This window comes from Drosophila subobscura, chromosome O, assembly GCF_008121235.1.
Source record: "Drosophila subobscura isolate 14011-0131.10 chromosome O, UCBerk_Dsub_1.0, whole genome shotgun sequence".
Lineage (NCBI taxonomy): Eukaryota > Metazoa > Arthropoda > Insecta > Diptera > Drosophilidae > Drosophila > Drosophila subobscura.
In genome coordinates this window covers 7,383,769-7,402,209 of record NC_048533.1, presented here as the reverse complement: position 1 = coordinate 7,402,209, position 18,441 = coordinate 7,383,769, and the positions used below count along the sequence as shown (strand labels likewise).

The 18,441-nt window shown below is 46.8% G+C and overlaps 4 protein-coding genes across 8 annotated transcripts in view; 2 read left to right on the top strand and 2 right to left on the bottom strand.

Annotated features, from left to right (window-relative positions):
- LOC117896477 overlaps window positions 1-4,873 on the top strand; it is a 57,711-nt gene extending 52,838 nt beyond the window's left edge. Inside the window, exons 8-16 of one of the 3 annotated variants that reach the window (XM_034804817.1) lie at window positions 11-101; window positions 158-1,170; window positions 1,228-1,404; window positions 1,469-1,661; window positions 1,721-1,985; window positions 2,044-2,221; window positions 2,301-2,312; window positions 2,384-2,670; window positions 2,743-4,873. In XM_034804817.1, the coding sequence (XP_034660708.1) occupies window positions 11-101; window positions 158-1,170; window positions 1,228-1,404; window positions 1,469-1,661; window positions 1,721-1,985; window positions 2,044-2,221; window positions 2,301-2,312; window positions 2,384-2,670; window positions 2,743-3,497 (2,971 nt within the window). In that variant the 3' untranslated portion in view covers window positions 3,498-4,873. Of the gene's footprint in view, window positions 1-10; window positions 102-157; window positions 1,171-1,227; window positions 1,405-1,468; window positions 1,662-1,720; window positions 1,986-2,043; window positions 2,222-2,300; window positions 2,313-2,383 lie in introns of all 3 variants that reach the window. The other 2 variants (XM_034804815.1, XM_034804816.1) reach the window with 2 other exon arrangements.
- Window positions 4,874-5,510: 637 nt separating this feature from the next.
- LOC117896478 (pre-mRNA 3'-end-processing factor FIP1) lies at window positions 5,511-7,914 on the bottom strand. The gene is made up of 3 exons (XM_034804818.1): window positions 6,456-7,914; window positions 6,164-6,390; window positions 5,511-6,103 (listed from the first exon to the last, which is right to left on the bottom strand). The coding sequence occupies exons 1-3, from the start codon at window positions 7,795-7,797 to the stop codon at window positions 5,597-5,599; spliced, it is 2,076 nt and encodes a 691-aa protein (XP_034660709.1). The 5' UTR covers window positions 7,798-7,914; the 3' UTR covers window positions 5,511-5,596.
- Window positions 7,915-8,076: 162 nt separating this feature from the next.
- LOC117897594 (nuclear receptor subfamily 2 group E member 1) lies at window positions 8,077-8,970 on the bottom strand. The gene is made up of 2 exons (XM_034806549.1): window positions 8,346-8,970; window positions 8,077-8,288 (listed from the first exon to the last, which is right to left on the bottom strand). The coding sequence occupies exons 1-2, from the start codon at window positions 8,968-8,970 to the stop codon at window positions 8,077-8,079; spliced, it is 837 nt and encodes a 278-aa protein (XP_034662440.1).
- An 870-nt stretch (window positions 8,971-9,840) lies between these two features.
- Window positions 9,841-18,441, top strand: LOC117897420 (serine/threonine-protein kinase PAK 1). Of its 3 annotated transcripts, none has more exons than XM_034806256.1 (8): window positions 9,841-9,896; window positions 13,463-13,749; window positions 13,829-13,983; window positions 14,915-15,080; window positions 15,143-15,757; window positions 16,665-17,419; window positions 17,486-17,704; window positions 17,766-18,441. In XM_034806256.1, the coding sequence occupies exons 2-8, from the start codon at window positions 13,590-13,592 to the stop codon at window positions 17,847-17,849; spliced, it is 2,154 nt and encodes a 717-aa protein (XP_034662147.1). In that variant the 5' UTR covers window positions 9,841-9,896; window positions 13,463-13,589; the 3' UTR covers window positions 17,850-18,441. The 3 variants fall into 3 exon arrangements, with proteins under 3 accessions (XP_034662147.1, XP_034662145.1, XP_034662146.1); XM_034806254.1 differs by lacking the exon at window positions 9,841-9,896 and adding an exon at window positions 9,938-10,268; XM_034806255.1 differs by lacking the exon at window positions 9,841-9,896 and adding an exon at window positions 12,869-12,989.

Sequence of the window (18,441 nt, the reverse complement as noted above, 5' to 3'; positions counted from 1 at the left end):
GTTCCTTCAGAAACTATTTCCTGCGACAGCGCCTCTCCAAGGGTCCCAATAAGATAGTCCTATCCGCCAGTGACTTTGTCTTCCCAGTGGACTCACGAAGGGTAAGTAGAACCATGACGAGTAGAGCAGAGAGTAAAACTCTCTCTTGTCTTTCCAGGTGGATGAAGGTATTGAGGCCATGCTCTGCTGTTGGCTGCAGCAGCTCCAGGAGTTCGGTGGTCCCGAGGTGGACAAGCCCGATCTGCTGAAGGGCTCCATTGGATCGCTTAAGAATCTGGGCTTTGTGATACCCGGAGCAGCAGCCTCCACGGGTGGCGTGGGTAGTTCCACCACGACCACGGTGAATGGAAAGCGAGGATCATCCGCCGCGGGCAGCCTGGCCAGGCACAATCCCGCACACCTCGACATGAGAGCGCGCTACAACGGGGATCTGGTGCAGCTCAAGGAAATCCACATGAATGGTTCCGCAGAGCTGCGTTCGAAGGCCATGGATCTGCTGGTGATGGCTCATGGACTGAGGCACGAGAATATCAATCCGCTGATTGGTTGGCTCTCTGATCCGAACCGCACGGCAATGGTGTTTGACTATTGCTCTCGGGGATCCCTGCAGGATGTCCTCATAATGGATGAGATCAAGCTGGACTGGTCCTTCCGCCTCAGCCTGCTCACGGATCTAGTCAGAGGCATGCGCTACCTTCACACCTCTCCGCTGCGCGTGCATGGAGCTCTCACCTCTCGTAATTGTGTGGTGGATGCCCGTTGGGTGCTAAAAATCACCGACTATGGACTCAATTCCTTCTACGAGGCTCAGGGCCTGCCACTGATGCCGCGCAGCGCCAAGGAGTTGCTCTGGACAGCCCCTGAGCTGCTGCGCCTCATGAAGACCCATCAGCAGCAGCACCTGCATCACCACCAGCACCACGGACGCATCCAGTTCGGCACGCAGCTCGGGGATGTCTACTCCTTTGGCATCATCATGCAGGAGGTGGTGGTGCGCGGAGAGCCCTACTGCATGCTCTCCCTCTCGCCGGAGGATATTATTGCAAAGATTAAAAAGCCACCGCCACTGATACGTCCCTCCGTTTCGAAGGGTGCTGCACCGCCGGAGGCCATCAATATCATGCGTCAGTGCTGGGCCGAGCAGCCAGATATGCGACCAGATTTTAATTCGTAAGTTGCAAAAACCTTTCGAATTTATTCTATTATTTAAATACTCTTTTTTTGCAGCGTTTATGAACGCTTCAAGATGCTAAATCATGGTCGAAAGGTGAACTTTGTGGATACAATGTTCCAAATGCTGGAGAAGTACTCGAATAATCTGGAGGAGCTGATACGAGAGCGCACCGATCAATTGGATATTGAAAGAAAGAAGACTGAACAGCTGCTGAATCGCATGTTGCCAAGGTGGGTTCTCATCTAGATATAAATCCACATATATCCTTAATTCGTACTCGTTTTCAATGCCTAGTTCTGTGGCTGAGAAACTCAAAATGGGCTTGGGCGTTGATCCTGAAGAGTTCTCCGATGTTACCATATACTTTAGCGATATTGTTGGTTTTACAACAATTGCCGCACACTGCAGTCCCGTGCAGGTTGTGGACTTACTAAACGATCTCTACACGATCTTTGATGCCACCATCAATGCGTATAATGTGTACAAGGTGCGTGACATCCCAAATAAATTATAACTCTCAAGTAATTGCCTCTGCCCCCTCTTCAGGTGGAGACCATTGGCGATGCCTATATGGTGGTGAGTGGCCTGCCCGTCAAGATACCCGATCATGCTGAACAGATAGCCACTATGGCCTTGGATCTGCTGCATCAGAGCGGTCGCTTCAATGTCAAGCATCTGCCTGGTGTGCCGCTCCAGCTGCGCATTGGTCTGCACACTGGGCCCTGCTGCGCCGGCGTGGTGGGTCTGACTATGCCACGCTACTGTCTTTTTGGCGATACAGTCAACACAGCCTCCAGAATGGAGTCTACAGGTATTTGGACTTGTACTTGACTTTGTTTACATTCCTTATTCCTTGTCTCCCCTCAAAGGTTCCTCCTGGCGCATACACATGTCACAGGAGACACGCGATCGGCTGGAGGCGCGTGGTGGCTATGCCATAGAGCCTCGAGGACTCATCGATATCAAAGGCAAGGGCATGATGAACACATTCTGGCTTCTGGGCCGGAAGGGTTTTGATAAGCCATTGCCAGCACCACCGCCAATTGGGTGAGTATAAATCGATGGCAGAATCTTCTCTAAACCTTAAACTTTAACTCTTCTCAAAACTATACCCTGCTTACCCTAGGGAGTCGCATGGGTAGGTCATTAAAGGCTGAAAACCCTCTTCGATAACTTCTTTGTTAATAAATTCAACTGCTTCCCCCACAGCTTGGATGAATCGCTTATAAGGAACTCCATCACGTTGAAAGCGCAGGCGAATAAATCCCGCACGAGCACGAATCCTTCATCATCGCAGAGTTCCTCGCTGGCTGGGGAATCTGTGGAGGTGAAAGTGGAGATTACGCCGCCAGCCAATTCGGATATGGCCTCCGTGGGACATCTGCCCAACTCGTACTCGCTGGACTCCAATTCCACCAATACGATCAGCCCGAATGCCACACTCTGTCCGGAGTTTCCTGGCAAGGCGACGCCCAGCAGCACGAGTCCACAGTCCCGTAAGCTGTCCGAACTAACGCCGGACAATTTATTGAATCCGAACAGCTTCAATCGGCTGCCCAACTCCACAGGCGGCTCCAGCTCGCGGCTTTACAAGAAGATCGAGGAGATGATGGACCTCAGCTCCCCCTACAACCACTACAAGTGTCTCAGTCCCAGCGAGAGCAATCTGACCAAGTTCTACGATGGCAAGTATTTGTACGGCAATGCGGGGGCCTGTCTCGGCGTAGGGGCAGGCGTGGCCATTGGCCCGGGCAGCGGTGGTGGCGGCTCGATGGGCGGCAGTACGGCGAAATTTGATAGCAAACCTGGCTCCAGTCGCCTGCTGCGTCGCCAGTTCAGTCTCGATCGTGACGACCGGCAGGCGAAGGGAGAGCAACAGCATCAGCACTCTCTGCAGGCCACCAACTACGCGGCCTTGGTGAGTGCCAGCAAGAGCTCGATGTTGGACATTCCCCTCATCCATGAGACGCAGTCGCGCAGCCCCAAGGGCACCCTGACGCGTGCCCACAAACAGAACTCGTCGTCGATCACCCAGGATCTGGAGAAGATCGAGGAGATTCCGCTGTCGCCCGCATCGTCGCAGCATCACAGCAGCCTAGACAGCAATCTCAATCGTAGTCCGCCCTCCACACTGGAGGCGCAGTCACCGCCGCTGCCGCCCCTGGCCCTGAGTCCGCCCCTCCTGTCGGCCCCCACATCGCCGGCGCCATCCCGCACCCTCAATGGCATCTATGCCCATAGTCCCACAAATAACAACAACAATGGTAGCCCCAATACTGCCCCAGAGCTGACCTTGAATGTGGAGCAACTCTTGAGCAGATAGGGCACAATCTAAGGCCCAAACAGCTGGCCAACAAACCAAGCTTTAGGCCCACAAGTAGGCCAAAAAAATAAACCCGATTAATCGAATGAATCTGAGTGTGAATACGAAAGAGAGAGTGTGAATGTGAATGAGTTTGTGGCGCGTGTTGTGATGTGGAAAGCAAAGTACCTCGGATGCATGCAAAACTTGGTTGCAGCTGCGAAATGAAAGTACAATTTAGTTGAGGATTATTAATACCCCCATCACTGTCCATTGTTCCATAGAATGAATCCTACAATATACTCGTACTCTTCCTCAATGAGTGTGCCAAAATCTACACCAAAATCTGAATATAATCAAATGCATCTGAAACTTCTCCTGACTGTCTCTCGTAATCAAAATAAAACACACACAAATATAGTTATTATACATATGTCTGATCTGATCTGAACTTTCGGGCTGTTTCTTTGTTCCACTTGCATGGGTTTTCAATTACAAAAACTAAACATAGAATATACAATAAACATACAGATATTATATACACACATGATGTTCCTTTTTCGAGAATTAAAAAATTGAATTCAGTCACAGAATAGTTAGTATATAGCGGACATACTCCATACATTATATAGTATATATGTATGTACATATATACGATTATCGTATAAGTATTGAGCGTACGTGAATTTAGTTTTCTAAAGACAATCGTTGTTACTTTTAAAATGAAATGAAATATAGAAAGTCTAAACTAAATAGTAGAATGGATAAGAACCGAAAAGAATCGTTTGTCGTCTCACTGTCTAATGATATACAGATATAATAATAATATAACATTATATATAGTATATTTTGTAACCGCTCCTTAGTGTAATCGGATTGTAAACTACTCGTACTCTCATCATCCAGTGCATGCGTGTGTATATCTATCCCGCATTGAGGAAATCAACCTTAAATATCAGTTCTAATACAACATAGATCTCTAGCTAAAACTCGAGTAAAACTAACCCATACACAACCACACACAACTTTTATAACTAACCCCCAAAAAAAGATAGCATAAATATAATTAAGTGTAAAATCCATCTAAACTATCATAATTATTATTTCCCCTGTTCCATTTGGTTGCATCTCAAAAATATTATGCTCAAATTTGTGACAATTACGATGTCAATTATACCGAAAAAGCACGAAACATTATAGCCAGCTGGAAAATCAAAAGAGCCATCAAATATACACACAACTCTGAATTGGTATCATCATTTTCCCATGTGTCGTTCATTTTGTGTTAATTAAGACCACAATTTTGCGGCTGTCAATTTGTTTGTTCAGGTTTTCATTTATTTTATGTGAAATTTGAATTTCATTCACTTCTCTCTCACCTGAATCAGCACACTGGCAGACAGAGGCATACAAATAAATAAATGCATAAACTTATTTAAAAATCCTCTACGCTGTTATTAATTTAAATGTCACCCAGAAGCTACAAAAAACCCACTGAACATCGAATGAAAATACTCGTAAACCAATTGGACAGGCCAGGCCAGGCCGTTCAAGTGCGGGATGATACGAGTATCCTCTTTGCCCTCTTGAATGGACTGGGGGGATTAAATGTTTTCATGGTAAACCTTTCATTAATTTTCTTTTTGTTTGTTGTCTGCATTGTGGCAGCGACATTGCGGCGTATTTAAATATGTAAGAGATTTTTCTGCTATTTTTTTTAAACTTCTTCCTGAAAATGCACACCGATTTTTGTGTGATTTTTGTTTAATTTGAGTAGAAATCAAATTACCATCTTACAGCGGAATAATTTATAAAATTATTATACAGACTGAATGAATACACTTTTAGATTATCGGGAAAACATATCTAAGTGAATTACAACCTTAAATCGAACTTTGTCCTTGGCTGAAGAGAATTCCCCAATGTTCTCCCATTTGGTGGCTAAATTTTCTTGGTTTTTTTCTTATTTATTGGAAGTGTTTTTTTCTCTTTCAAAAATGTTCGTTTCGTTTTGTGTATTTTGGATTGTGTGCATGTGTGTGTGTGTGTGTGTGTGGATCGGCAGCTGCTTAGGGTGTAGCTGCTTCGCCCTCGTCTTCCATGTAGTATCTAAGCAAATGCTATTCCTCCTCTTCCTTTTCCTTGCGATGGGACTTTTTCCTGTCGCCACGGCTGGACGATGAACCAGAGGTCGCTCCTGAACTGCTGCCAGGAGCCGTTTTGCTGCTGCGTTCGCTGCGCTCCTTTTCGCGGGATTTGGATTTGCGGCGACTGGACTTGTCGCGCGAGCGGGAACGTACACGGGAGCTCTCCTTTTTTTCTTCTTTCTCCTTGTCTTTGTCCTTGTCCTTCTCCTTGTCTTTGTCCTTGGTATCTTTCTCCTTCTCCTTGTCCTTGTCCCGAGATCGCTCCTTGTCGCGATGACGATCGCGTTCCTTCACATCGCGCTCCTTGCGCTTCTCATCTTTCAGCATGTGCAGATAGTCCTCGAAGTATTCCTCCCGATAGGACGAATCCAAAGCACGATACCTGGGATCCGCTTCGAACTTCTTCTTGATGTCATACCATCGCGTGTGCCTCTCGATGTCGTGTCGTTCCCGCAGCATCTCGATGAAGTCCTTGCGCAGCTGCAAAAAACAATTTCTTTAGACATTCAGCAGGATGGATGGAGGCTGGAGGTGACCTACCGCATCCTTCTTGATCTGCTTATCCTTTTCCCGCCGCCGTCGTTCGCGCTCATCGTCGTAGCCACCGCGATCTGAGGAGGAGGCAGAGGATGAGGAGGCCAAGTTGCTGATATTTCCATTGTTGTTACCGCCCATGGGCATACGCTGTGGCGGCGCCATGCCCATTCTCATCCCAGGCGGCGGTCCATTGCCGGGACCCATCATCATTCCATGCGGTGGACCCATACCTAAAATGAAACATCAAGGCATAAGTAATCGGGGAAGGCATACTGGATCCGCGCTCAGAACTTACTCATGTTTGGAGGCATTCGCATATTGGGCGGCATCATGCCGCGCAGCTGAGGCGGTGGTCCGCCCATCTGGGGAGGCGGCACATTCATTTGAGGTGGCATGCCGGGCGGCGGCTGATGGATGTGAGCGTGGCCGGGCGTCAGCTCCTTAATGCCGGTGGGCACCCAGCCAGGATTGTCGTTGCCCCATTGCGATTCCTGCGTGGGCTCGTAGCCGTAGTCGAAGGGCTCTGGCTCGTGGAAGAAGGGTTCATCGGAGGCTCCGGGCGGTGGGAAATTGGGCGCCATGGGTCCCAGGCCGCCGCGCGAATACTCCCGACACTCGGCCGTCATCACCTGGATGGCATTCTCCTTGACACCGCCGCCCGTGGTGGAAATGGGTCGCGGCGGTCGCTGCATCATGCCCATGCCCGGACGTGGCTGGTGCTGCATCATGTTGGGTGGCGGCATTCCCGGCGGCGGCATCTGCATGCCACCATCGTTCATGCCCATCATGGGCGGCATGTTGTGCATCCCCGGGGGACCCATATTCATGCCACCGTCATTCAGGATCCCAATCGGAGCGTTCTGACTCACGTTCTGGGTGAGACTGGCCAGGCCGACGCCGCTTTCTGCCACGCGGAAGCGCTTCTGTCGCTCGCAGTAGGCCCGCCACGTCTCCTCGTTAAAGCCGTAGTTGAAGTAGTCCGTGATGTCCGCGCCCGGCTTCCGCCACGGCTTCTCCTCCAGCGAATCGATGCTGAACTCGTGCACGGCCACGCCATTGATGGTGCCGGCACCCTCGAAGTCCTCGATACTGAACTTTCCGGCCTGGCCAGCCGGCTTGGCCTTGTCGGCTGCCGTGCCCCCAGCCAAGAGGTTGGGGCGCTGTTTGATGTTGAATGTGCTCGGCGCCTGCTTGATGTCGCCAATCACCACATTGATATCGTCATCCGAGTCATCGTCATCGTCCTCGTCGGAGCCAGAACCATTGCGCTCCTTCCTGGCCGGAGCCTCGTCCATTTCCTCGTCTTCATCCTGGTCTGGCGGCGTTCTCGTCTCCTCCCTGTCCTCGTCTCGCCCTCTCGTATGGTGGTCGGTGGTGTCCGGCAGCGCCTCTTCGTCCTCCTCCATCTCCTCGGCGGGATCATCGAATTCGTTGTACTCGGGCACCTCCTCCTTGGCGAAGCCGGGCAGCAGGGAGGCTGCACTGGAGCCCGGCTTGTCGCCAGCCACCACGGCGGCCAGGGCCTGAGCCTCGTGTTCGGCCGCCAGCGCATCGTCGCCGTTGCCAATCTCGTTTGTGGTGGAGTCCGGATTCGAGGTGCCGTACAGCCAGCTATCCTCGTTCGCATCATCAGCCATACTTTTGTTTGTTAATTCGATGGGTTCTTGTTAAAATTCCATGCGAAAAACCAAAATTTTCACTTTAAACAAAATTGAAGCCGATCAGCACGATATATATCACATACAATACGATACATGTTTCCCACCTCTATGGCAGCACATAAACAAAGCCACATCGCAACTGTCTGGCAACATTGCAAATGAGCGATAACGATACATTAAGTGTTACCGCCTCTGTCAAAAAGAAAAATACCAGAAATAAAGCTACATTTTTAGGCGCCAGTTTTTGAAATATATTTATAATGTTTTTAATATATCCCTGACCACTGTTCGAAACATGCAGGACAAAGCACAATCGAAACGGCGCAGACAGAGCTGTCGCAACCCCAGTAGCAGCTGTCCAAAGCGTAAATAGTTCGACTGATGCAAAGTGTAGCGCGCGAGGGACATTAAAGCGCCATTCGAGTGGGTCGCCAGGATAATGGCATAGTCCGCACTCAGAGCTAGTTCTGGAAGGGACAGAGAATGTTATATAAATTTCAACCATTCAGTAAATTATTGCTTACCTTTCCTGCACAGAATAAGCGTCTCCAGAAAGTTCAGTTCCAAGACATCGGCTCTGAGCTGTTGGGCCTCGTAGATAAGTCGTTTCAGCTGGTCATCGCCACAGGCATCGATCATGGCACTAATGTCCAGCGACCAGTGCGAGGCTCGCAGTATAAAGATTTCGCTCCACACCACCTGGAGGATGGCATCCTGTTGCGGCCGCTCCAGGCTGCTGAAATGCTCATTCGCCATCGCCTGTCGCAGGCAGGTGACCAGAATCTGGGCAAGAATCTGAAAGTGCAACGCCTGAGCACCGTTGCCAGTGGCAGCCACCACCGTTTGTGGCGCGGTTCTGCGGCTGTACCTGTAGACAGCCGTCGACTGTTGGGTTCTCGGCCCGCGCTCATCCTGCACGGCAGCCACATTCATGCCCACCGCCAGACAACGTTGGAAGCGGCAAAAGGGGCACCAGTTCCTGCGCGCCTTATCCACGATGCAGTTTCCCTTGATGGCAATGCAGGCATAGCTATTGCCCTTCCTCACGCTGCGCTTGAAGAAGCAGGAGCATCCGTCGCAGCAGGAGACGCCGTAGTGCTTACCCGAGCTCTGATCGCCACACACTTCACAGGAGCTGAACATCGACATGGTGCGCCGTCTGGTATCCAACTGACGCGGAACATCCTCGATATTGATGGTTTTATACCATCAGAGGAACTCCCCCAGAACCCAAAGGACATCGACATACCCCCACAAATGATATGCAAATCAAAGACGAGTGCATTGTGGTAGTATTTCAACATGATTTGAGGTTTTTTTCGCTATTTACTCGACAGGGATAAGCCGTATGCCGAGGCGGAGGCGTTGGCGTGGGCGTGGCATGTCAAAAGTGACAATCATTCCGCAGCGTGTTAACAATTTGTAAACAATTATTGTTTTGCTCTATGATTGGTCGCGCGTCGGCCACTCGAAATGTCCGAGCAGAGGTCCTTTGTGCTGACATTTTGGGTAAACATTGAAGGGCGACATCCGTATGGGGGTGGGTGGCAATGGTCGGGTTGGGTTTCGGTTCTAACTGTTTGGTAGGTTTGCAAATAAAGTGGTTTTCAACGTTAATAACTTATTTATACGTTAGCCATACGCTTTTTTTAATGAAAAATTTCAATTAGTTTAGAATTTCAGTAGATATTTAAAATTCAAATTTCAAAATGTTCAAACAAGCGTTATAAGCACTTTTTGGTATATTTTTTAGCTTTGGTATTTTGGGATCTTTTTCTATATTGTACGCAAAAATTAGTGGTTTGCTTGAGAGCGTTAATAAGAGCACGAGATAATGTGTAACATATATATGTATGTTTATAATGAATATTCCTAATTCCCCACGAAAATGATGTTATTATGCTAAAATATAGGGGCTGAACAGGGTTAACTGCAAGATTGCTCCTCGATATATTTAATGGATGCGAAGGTGTATTTCGGTATATTAAATAGGGTCACACGGTATATTTGTTCGATAAATCCGTGGTCACACTGTTGCTGCCGTCTTCTAATTTTTTTTATAAACAGCGGAAAATGTAAATAATATATATTTAAACAAAAAACAAAACATAGCAGCGGAAAAGCGCGCGTGTCGTTAACAATTCGCAACCGTTCCATTGGGTCTTAAGCGCTGATATTAGTGGAATATCAAATGGTTTTCTTGCTGCTGCTCCCGTGTCGGACATTACACGACAACCAACGCTAAAGAAAACGGGAAAAACAATACCCACTGTGTATGTGTGTGTGTGCAGTGAAGTGTTGTTGAGTGCTTAAGGAAAACTTCAAGAAATCCACGAAAAAAGAAGGCCTGCAGTGCTGGCAGCACAGCAGTGCACCGCAAAGCGACAGATTGCAGGGTACACTGCAAGCGAAGCGGCATACAGGGTGTTACCGAAGACATACCTGCAGTGAGTCCCCATTCCCATTTAAAGTGTCGTGTGAGGGTAGGGAAGGAGAGAGAGTTTCATTCATAAAAAAGAGTACATTGCAAGTCCAATTGGTCTGGCTTCTGGCTCACACTGAAAGGAGGTTCCACAAGCACACATACGCACACATGTGCATTGATTTTTCCAACACATTCTGCCTCCCCCTCTCTTCGACAACTTGTGTGTGCGTGTGCGGGATGGGATCTATGTTTTCTTTGAGATATGCTCCGGAAAATGCCACGGAAAACACCGATTCAAGTGGTTTTCGTTTTAAGATTAACACATTGCTGTTTGTTCCAGTTTTCCGTGCACACAAATATATATCCCCATAACATTTGGCATTGTGTAAGGGGAAATATATGTGTGTGTGTGTGTTTAGTGTATGGGGTGTGAGGTGGGGTGAAAATGTCAACAAGCTGCTTGCATATACAGGGTGATTTCCCCTCATCCTCTTACTGCATTTCCCCCCGCATCGATGGGGCACGTGTAATGCGGCAAGCTAAACGTGACAAAGCACAAAAACAGCAAAACGAAATTTACATAAACTACAATTTGGTGTTGCAACTGTTTGGCATTTAACAGTTAGCTGCGTCCTAACGGGGCTTTATTTATGTATGGTGTTCGGGCCTATACATTCGTTTGTGTGTGTGTTTAGTCCAGGTAAAAACGGAACAGCCAACTTGTAACGGAGAACCGTACATAGAGGGATGGGAGGAAACAGACAAGCAGAAAAATATAAAAGGCATAACATTTCCGCCTGGTGCTTTCTGCTTTCGGCTGGCGTCCAAAAACCAAAATAGACAACGACGCTACGCTCGTCGTCGCCGCCACAGTCGCAGTGCCTCCTCTCCATCGAGCGATTATGCGTGACAAATCCGCGATGTTCAAAGCGGTACTCGATCGTTTATCCCCACTGTAGGACACCTCATGTTCTCCATGGAGTATAACATAATAAATCATACTGCAGTATTTCTTGCCGCTGTTCAACATCACGTTATCTTCCACCGCATAAACATTGTGAAGAAGTCCGTATATGTTTGTGGCTTCTTTCAGCACTTGGAGCCCAGCGCCACTCAATGCACTTGCAACACGCCATGCCCCGTGTTGTTGTTGCTGCTGCTGCTGCTGTTACTTCTGCTGTTTGCCATTGCAACATGCACCTATGCTTGCCCCACTTGAGAGGCAAGTCCACCCTGGCCCGGCAGCTCCTCTTCCCTCCCCCTGCCAGCCATCCTTCCCCACCTCTGTCACTAATTTAAATGCCGCAAGTGTTGTCGAGCTTCCTGTGTGTGCGCATGTGCTTGTGTGTGTGTTTTGCTCATTAGGGAATAATTTTGCATTAGGCCCGGCCCGTAGAAAAATATAATAGAAAAGAAAAAAGTTCAGAGACCGCAAAACCACGCAATACATACGTACAGTATTTATTGATTTTACATGAACTTCAATAAAAAAGAAACAAATTCGATACAACGAACGATACACGGTTAACCCAATTCTGGGACGCCGCCCACACGCTCTTCGCCGCCGCCGTCGCTGGCGCTCCCCAGAGAAGTTTGTTTCTTGATCTAAAAACAACATTTACCTATAGACGCGAATCGGGAAACGGTCTCTTCGGGCATAAAGCCAACAAACCTACAAAAACACATACAAATTGTTAGTGTTTTCACACTCAGCGCCTCCCTCCTCCCAAGCCACCTCATACATACATATGTACATACATACATACATATGCTCTGTTTCCCTCTCTCTGAACTGACTGCATTGACTCTTAACGCCCTGACGTTGATAAATGAATCATAAAAGCTGCGCAGTCGACGTCGCCGTCACCGGCAAAAAGGCAGACAGGCGCCAAGCGATTGACTCTCTCTCTCTGGCTCGCCCATCATATGTTTTGGCTGCGCTGCCGCCCACATTACATATTAATGGTGGTTATGGTGCCCCAGGGTAGCAATGTTGTTACTGTAATTTCTGCTCTGTTTTGCTACCCATGGAACAGGTATTAAAATTAGATAAAGGGTTTGCAACGCATTGAAGAAAGCAGTATAAATCACTACATCAGCTATAAACTAGCACTGAGACTTCATAATTCTAAACACCTGATAGAAGCGTCATACACACCTGTATATACAGGTATATTAGCAATAATTAATCAAGGGTATCAAATAGTCGGTGCCCTCTAGTCGTTTTCTCTTGTTTCTTTTACTGTAATTCCGAATGCGTGAGCTGCATTGTTTTTGTTTCGTGAGCTAATCGAAGTCACTCTTGTTATCGCATAACGTTGTTGTTTTTGAGGGGGGGTCGATCGCCAGCGTAGGCGAGAGAGAACGCACAGTGGGCTCCACTGAGATTGGAAGAAACTCAATGCATGGCATATGGGAGGAAGCATTTGTTAGCTGCTTCTCGAACACTGTGCGAGGCGCTCTTTATGGCGGCTGCTACACCCACTCTCGCACCCTCTCTCCGTGCATGAGTTGTTGTGTTTGTTCGCTCTCAGTGGGTATATGATCGAGAGAGAGAGAGCGAGAGAAAAGCTGGCGGTGTTGCCTTGCCGGCTGTTCTAGTGGCAGTGACACTCAACACTGCGGCGACAGAGGAAGAGCGAGGGCCCCAATACCCCCAATAGAATATAGTCGGATTCAGTTCGTCGGACGACCCATATTGATAAATTTATTGTTCTTGTTCTTGTTCCTCCTGCAACACTTGGTGTGTGTGTGGGTGTTTTAACCATTTTGAACATTTTTATGTGTGTTTTTCGCATGCAAAAATAAATGAGAGCAACACAACACGAATTTGACGTGATCTTCAAGATAATCACATAAAAAAATAATAAAGTGGGCAAAAATTGTATAATTCTGTGCAGAATTCTGTGAAATATATAAGCAAGCAGACAGACATATGCTATATAGCTGCGTATAAGTAGTAGTGATATATCTATGAATATACATATAAATGTATGACAAATTTTAAGTTTTCGCAAAACTTTTATGACTAGTACGCGACTGCAACTGAAGCAAAAAAAAAATAAATTGATAAAACAACAATCAAAAGAGAAGATAAGCTTCGTTTATAGATAAGAAAATGCGGAAAATCTGTGGGAGCTCACCAAGAATGAAATCATTTCTTGTTGTCTTGAATAAAACAATCTCCTTTCGCTTTCTCCCCCCTTCCATTTACAGCTGTTTTCGGGCATCAGAACAGCTGTGCATAAAGAAGCTGTAGAAGACGACGACGAGGAGGAGGAAGAAGACTCAGTGAAAAGAGAAGGAAGTGAGGAAAGGAAAGAAACCACCACCCACAGAAGGCATGTCCAGCGAGGAAGATAAACCACCGGCGCCGCCCGTACGCCTCACCAGCAATCGCGGTGGCGCTGGCATTGAGCGAGTACCCCTCATGGGCGGCGGTGGTGGCGGTGCTGGGGGCTGTGGTGATGCGCCGCCTGTTGATATGCGACCATTGCCCAAGGGTGAGTGTGTGCCATGGCAACTGTGATTAGTATGTGGCCACCAGTGGTACAATGTGCTTCTCTTTTTTCCCCACCAAAGAGCCCGACGATGGCGACCGCAAGAAGAAGACGCTGAAGAACAAGATCAAAGGCTCGAAACCCTCGCACACAGACTCCAAACCAAACATTTCGTATCCGACAAACTTTGAGCATACGGTGCATGTGGGTTTCGATGCCTTAACCGGAGAATTTACGGTGAGTTTAATGGCTTTTATTGGATCGGTTTACCTTGGGTACATATTTATTATTATTCCATGTGCCTCGCCGTAAATTTTCATTTTGCTAAAAATAGCTGAGGGAAATCTCATGTTTTCATTTGCTTAAAACCTACAATTTGATAAGCTTTTAATGAAAATAATGCAAAACGAAAGAGAACACTTTCACATGCTAACAAGAATTGATTGTGATGATTTTTAACTAAAAGAGTTTTTAAAAATCTTTTCATATCCTATGAAATTTTGCATTAATTTTGCTTTGCCATTATATAAAATGTACTCTGCCATAAACATACTACATACCCTATACCCAATACATACATTATGTTGTTTATCGCCGATATGTGCTCTTTACCGACTTTCTATTATTCATTATTATTTCAAGCTGCCCATGAAAGTAAGTAAACTCCACGTCTAACGCAATGGAAATCTTGCTAGCTCTTCATTTAGTTTCTCTTCCCAAGAAAAAAGCAACAAAACTAACCATTGATTGTGTTGTGTTCCTTTCTTTCGTCTGAATATCAAACCATTCCATTCGATGTTCCCCACCATTCGATGTTTGAATCAAGATAGATCGGTGTCTCATTAATTTCCTTTTGTCTATTCTATTACATTATTCATTTCATTCGATGTTTTTCGATCTTTATCCATCATTAGTTCCCATTACACTTACACTACTCAACACAGACAACATTATGGCTGCAATTTCGTAGTGAAAATGCTTTTAGTCGATGTTCCCCTTCTATAGGAATGATTGGGCCCCAGCATTGATGTATCCAAAATATCCCAAAAATTATGAATCCTTACCCCTACGCCTTCCATACATGCAATGTATATGCGCTCTCTCGTTCGCTTAGCTTTTATGTGGAAGATCTCTTATATTGAAACGATGTGTGTGTTGCCTTTTACAGGGTATGCCGGAGGCATGGGCGCGTCTGCTGATGAACTCGAACATCAGCAAGCAGGAGCAGAAGAATAATCCCCAGGCGGTGCTCGATGTGCTCAAGTGGTTTGACAACACCACCAAACAGAGGCCAAGTTCCAAATACATGACAAATGCCATAACGACGCATTCAGGTGAGGATTTCTAAAATTCCTATTCCGTTTTCTCAATATAATGTAATCATTTCTTGTTGCAGGCTCTTCCCTAAGTCGCGTGAGCAGCAGCAGTCCCAGCAGCACGCCCACGGACTCGGAACTGCATGGCTCCAACAGTGGCGGCAATCTGATTGGCGTGCAGCTGGGCAGCATGACACTGGGACCCAATGCCAACAACGTGGCCGTGGCAGGACAAATGCTGAGCAATCACTACCAACAGCAGCAGCAGCATATTATCCAACATCAGCATCAACAATTGCACCAGCATAGCCAGCATCAGCAGCAGCATCAACATCAGCAGCAGCATCACATTGGCATCAGTCAATCGCATTCGTATAATTTTGGCGGCCATACGGCCTCCTCATCCACATCGCAACATTCATCTGCCAATGAGGACGATATGCTCGGATCACCGCAGCAGCTGGCGTCACACCAGCCGCCACCTCCGCCAGTGGCATCGCGACCCGAGCGCACGAAATCCATTTACACGCGACCCATTGAGGAACTGCAGCCAGCGCCCTCGCCCCTCATAATGCCAGCAGCACCGGCCACAACGCCCACAACTCCACTGCAGAACCATAAGGTGATGACGGCACCATCGCCGCTGCATCACAATAATGTGACGACGACGCTGGACAAGAATAAGAACAATGCAAGTAAGTGTTGTGCCAGGACTAGCAGCTATCCTGCTTTTAGTTTTAGTTACAGTTTTGATCGAACCTTTAAACAAGGCCAATTCGCCACCTGGCAGCAATTGTTGTTTGCGAGTTTTCTGTAGAGAATTTAGAAGTAAACCCAATTGCTGGCAGGCAGGAGGTCCACCCATCGGACGATGGGGATTCTGTCTTCTGTTTTGTTGTGTTGAAAACTAATCAACTATTTTTCTTCTAAATGAAGATTTAATGTATGTTCTATTATTGTTATTTGTATCGCCTCTGTGTTCTGTTCTGTTTTTGAAAAAACACTACTGCTTCTAATTGCTGCTAAAAACAAAATACACTATTTAAAACCAACTGCGACAACAACCAAACAAACAAACAAACGAAACAGCGTCAGGGGGCAGCTCGACGCCAGCAACAGCATCAGCATCGACAACAGCAGAAACAGAAGGCACTGATGCAACAACAACAACAACAAGTGCTACCATTTTGTCTGCTACTAATCCTAGTTGTACTACCAGTCCTACTACTACTTCTACTACTACTACTACTACTACTTGTGCTACTACTACTACTACGATATTGCAAGAGCAGTTTGCAGCAGAGTCAGCAGCAGCAGCAGCAACAACAACAATAGCAACAAATGCACCAACGACTAATCACCATTCTTCTGCTTCCTCCTTTTCATCATTTCCATCATTCCACGACGATGATGCAACAACAACCACAACCAACCACGCCTTGCCATCGATCCATTGTCCAACGCCAACATCGATGCTATCCATATCTTCCGCTCGGAACTCGTCGGTGCACCCCATGCCGCCGCCTCCTACTACCATAACACCTGCCTCACCCACACCTGTCGCGGACGCCGTTGCCGACGATGCCACCTGCCTGCACACAGACCTGTACAACGATCCCTCAGTGGCGATTGGCAACAATCTGAATGCAACTGCAGTGGCAGCGGCAGGAGCTCCACCAGCGGCCGCTGGCAATCAAATTGCCGTGCCACAGGCAGCAGCGGCCGTCACTCCCAACACGCGGGCGGCCAATGCCAAAAAGAAGAAGATGTCCGATGAGGAAATCCTAGAGAAACTGCGCACCATCGTCTCCGTTGGAGATCCCAATCGCAAGTACACGAAAATGGAGAAGATCGGGCAGGGCGCCTCGGGCACTGTGTACACGGCCATCGAATCCTCGACGGGCATGGAGGTGGCCATCAAACAAATGAACCTCTCGCAGCAGCCGAAGAAGGAGCTTATCATCAATGAGATCCTCGTGATGCGAGAGAACAAGCATCCGAATGTGGTGAATTATTTGGACAGCTATTTGGTGTCCGAAGAGCTGTGGGTAGTGATGGAGTATCTGCCGGGTGGCTCGCTGACGGATGTCGTCACTGAGACCTGCATGGACGAGGGACAGATTGCGGCCGTCTGTCGGGAGGTGCTGCAGGCACTGGAGTTCCTGCACGCCAATCAAGTGATCCATCGCGACATCAAAAGTGATAATATATTGCTTGGCCTGGATGGTTCGGTCAAGTTGACTGATTTCGGTTTCTGTGCGCAAATCTCGCCCGAGCAATCCAAACGCACAACGATGGTGGGTACCCCATACTGGATGGCGCCCGAGGTGGTCACACGAAAGCAGTATGGTCCCAAGGTATGGATACAACTATAATCCTTCTATTACCTAAAAATTTTAATTGATTTCTTCTTTATGCAATAGGTGGACTTATGGTCTTTGGGTATCATGGCCATTGAAATGGTGGAGGGCGAACCGCCATATTTGAATGAGAATCCGCTGAAAGCCTTGTACCTCATTGCCACCAATGGCAAGCCAGAGATTAAAGAAAAAGACAAGCTGTCCGAAGCATTTCAAGATTTTCTCGATCAGTGTCTGGAAGTGGAAGTGGAGCGCAGAGCCAGTGCAATGGATTTGCTAAAGGTAAGACTATTAGAGGTTATAAAAGATCTGAAAGCTATTTCTCATATGAATCTCTTTATAGCATCCCTTCCTGAAGCTGGCACGTCCATTGGCCAGTTTGACGCCTTTGATTATGGCCGCCAAAGAGGCCACAAAGGGCAACTGATTGTCAACCAAGAAGAAAAAGCTTATTTAACCATTACTAATGAATTACTATTGCAAAAAGCAGCAAGAACTTCTTCAGCAACAGCAAGAACCACAATAGCAAGCAACAATAGCAACAATAATTACAAATCGCAAATGATTATGGATTATTAATGATTATGATGGATTAACGATTATGATTATTATGATTACTATTATTAATTATTTATATAAACGTATTATATACATACATACATACATATTATATTATATTATATTCTATTATATATTCTACTCGTAACAACAAACCGCTAAGAGACACTGCAACAGAGTAGAGGAAATGATGATGATGATGAGGAGACAACACACGCGTAGTTCAATTTACACAACAATTTGGTTTTCAGAACAAATACAGACCCTACTTTTGGCCACACACACACACCACACACCAACGAAAAACATGTTTCCCAAACAAAGATTTTTGTTATATACCAAAACTTAAATTTACATTTGTATTTTGTATAGAGAAGCGAAAAATTAGCATCAAATCAAGCATTTTGAATGCTTTTGAAATTTGTACACTTAAAAAGAATCATTTAATCATTTAAGAAAAA

Excerpts from the sequence above, each read along its gene's own strand:
- LOC117896478 (XM_034804818.1), bottom strand. The coding sequence starts at position 7,797 with ATGGCTGATGATGCGAACGAGGATAGCTGGCTGTACGGCACCTCGAAT. Across the intron at positions 6,391-6,455 it reads GCGAATGCCTCCAAACATGA|GTATGGGTCCACCGCATGGA; the intron begins GTAAGTTCTGAG and ends GTTTCATTTTAG. Across the intron at positions 6,104-6,163 it reads AGCAGATCAAGAAGGATGCG|CTGCGCAAGGACTTCATCGA; the intron begins GTAGGTCACCTC and ends TGTTTTTTGCAG.
- LOC117897594 (XM_034806549.1), bottom strand. The coding sequence starts at position 8,970 with ATGTCGATGTTCAGCTCCTGTGAAGTGTGTGGCGATCAGAGCTCGGGT. Across the intron at positions 8,289-8,345 it reads GCTTATTCTGTGCAGGAAAG|AACTAGCTCTGAGTGCGGAC; the intron begins GTAAGCAATAAT and ends TGTCCCTTCCAG.
- LOC117897420 (XM_034806256.1), top strand. The coding sequence starts at position 13,590 with ATGTCCAGCGAGGAAGATAAACCACCGGCGCCGCCCGTACGCCTCACC. Across the intron at positions 13,750-13,828 it reads TATGCGACCATTGCCCAAGG|AGCCCGACGATGGCGACCGC; the intron begins GTGAGTGTGTGC and ends TCCCCACCAAAG. Across the intron at positions 15,081-15,142 it reads TGCCATAACGACGCATTCAG|GCTCTTCCCTAAGTCGCGTG; the intron begins GTGAGGATTTCT and ends TTCTTGTTGCAG.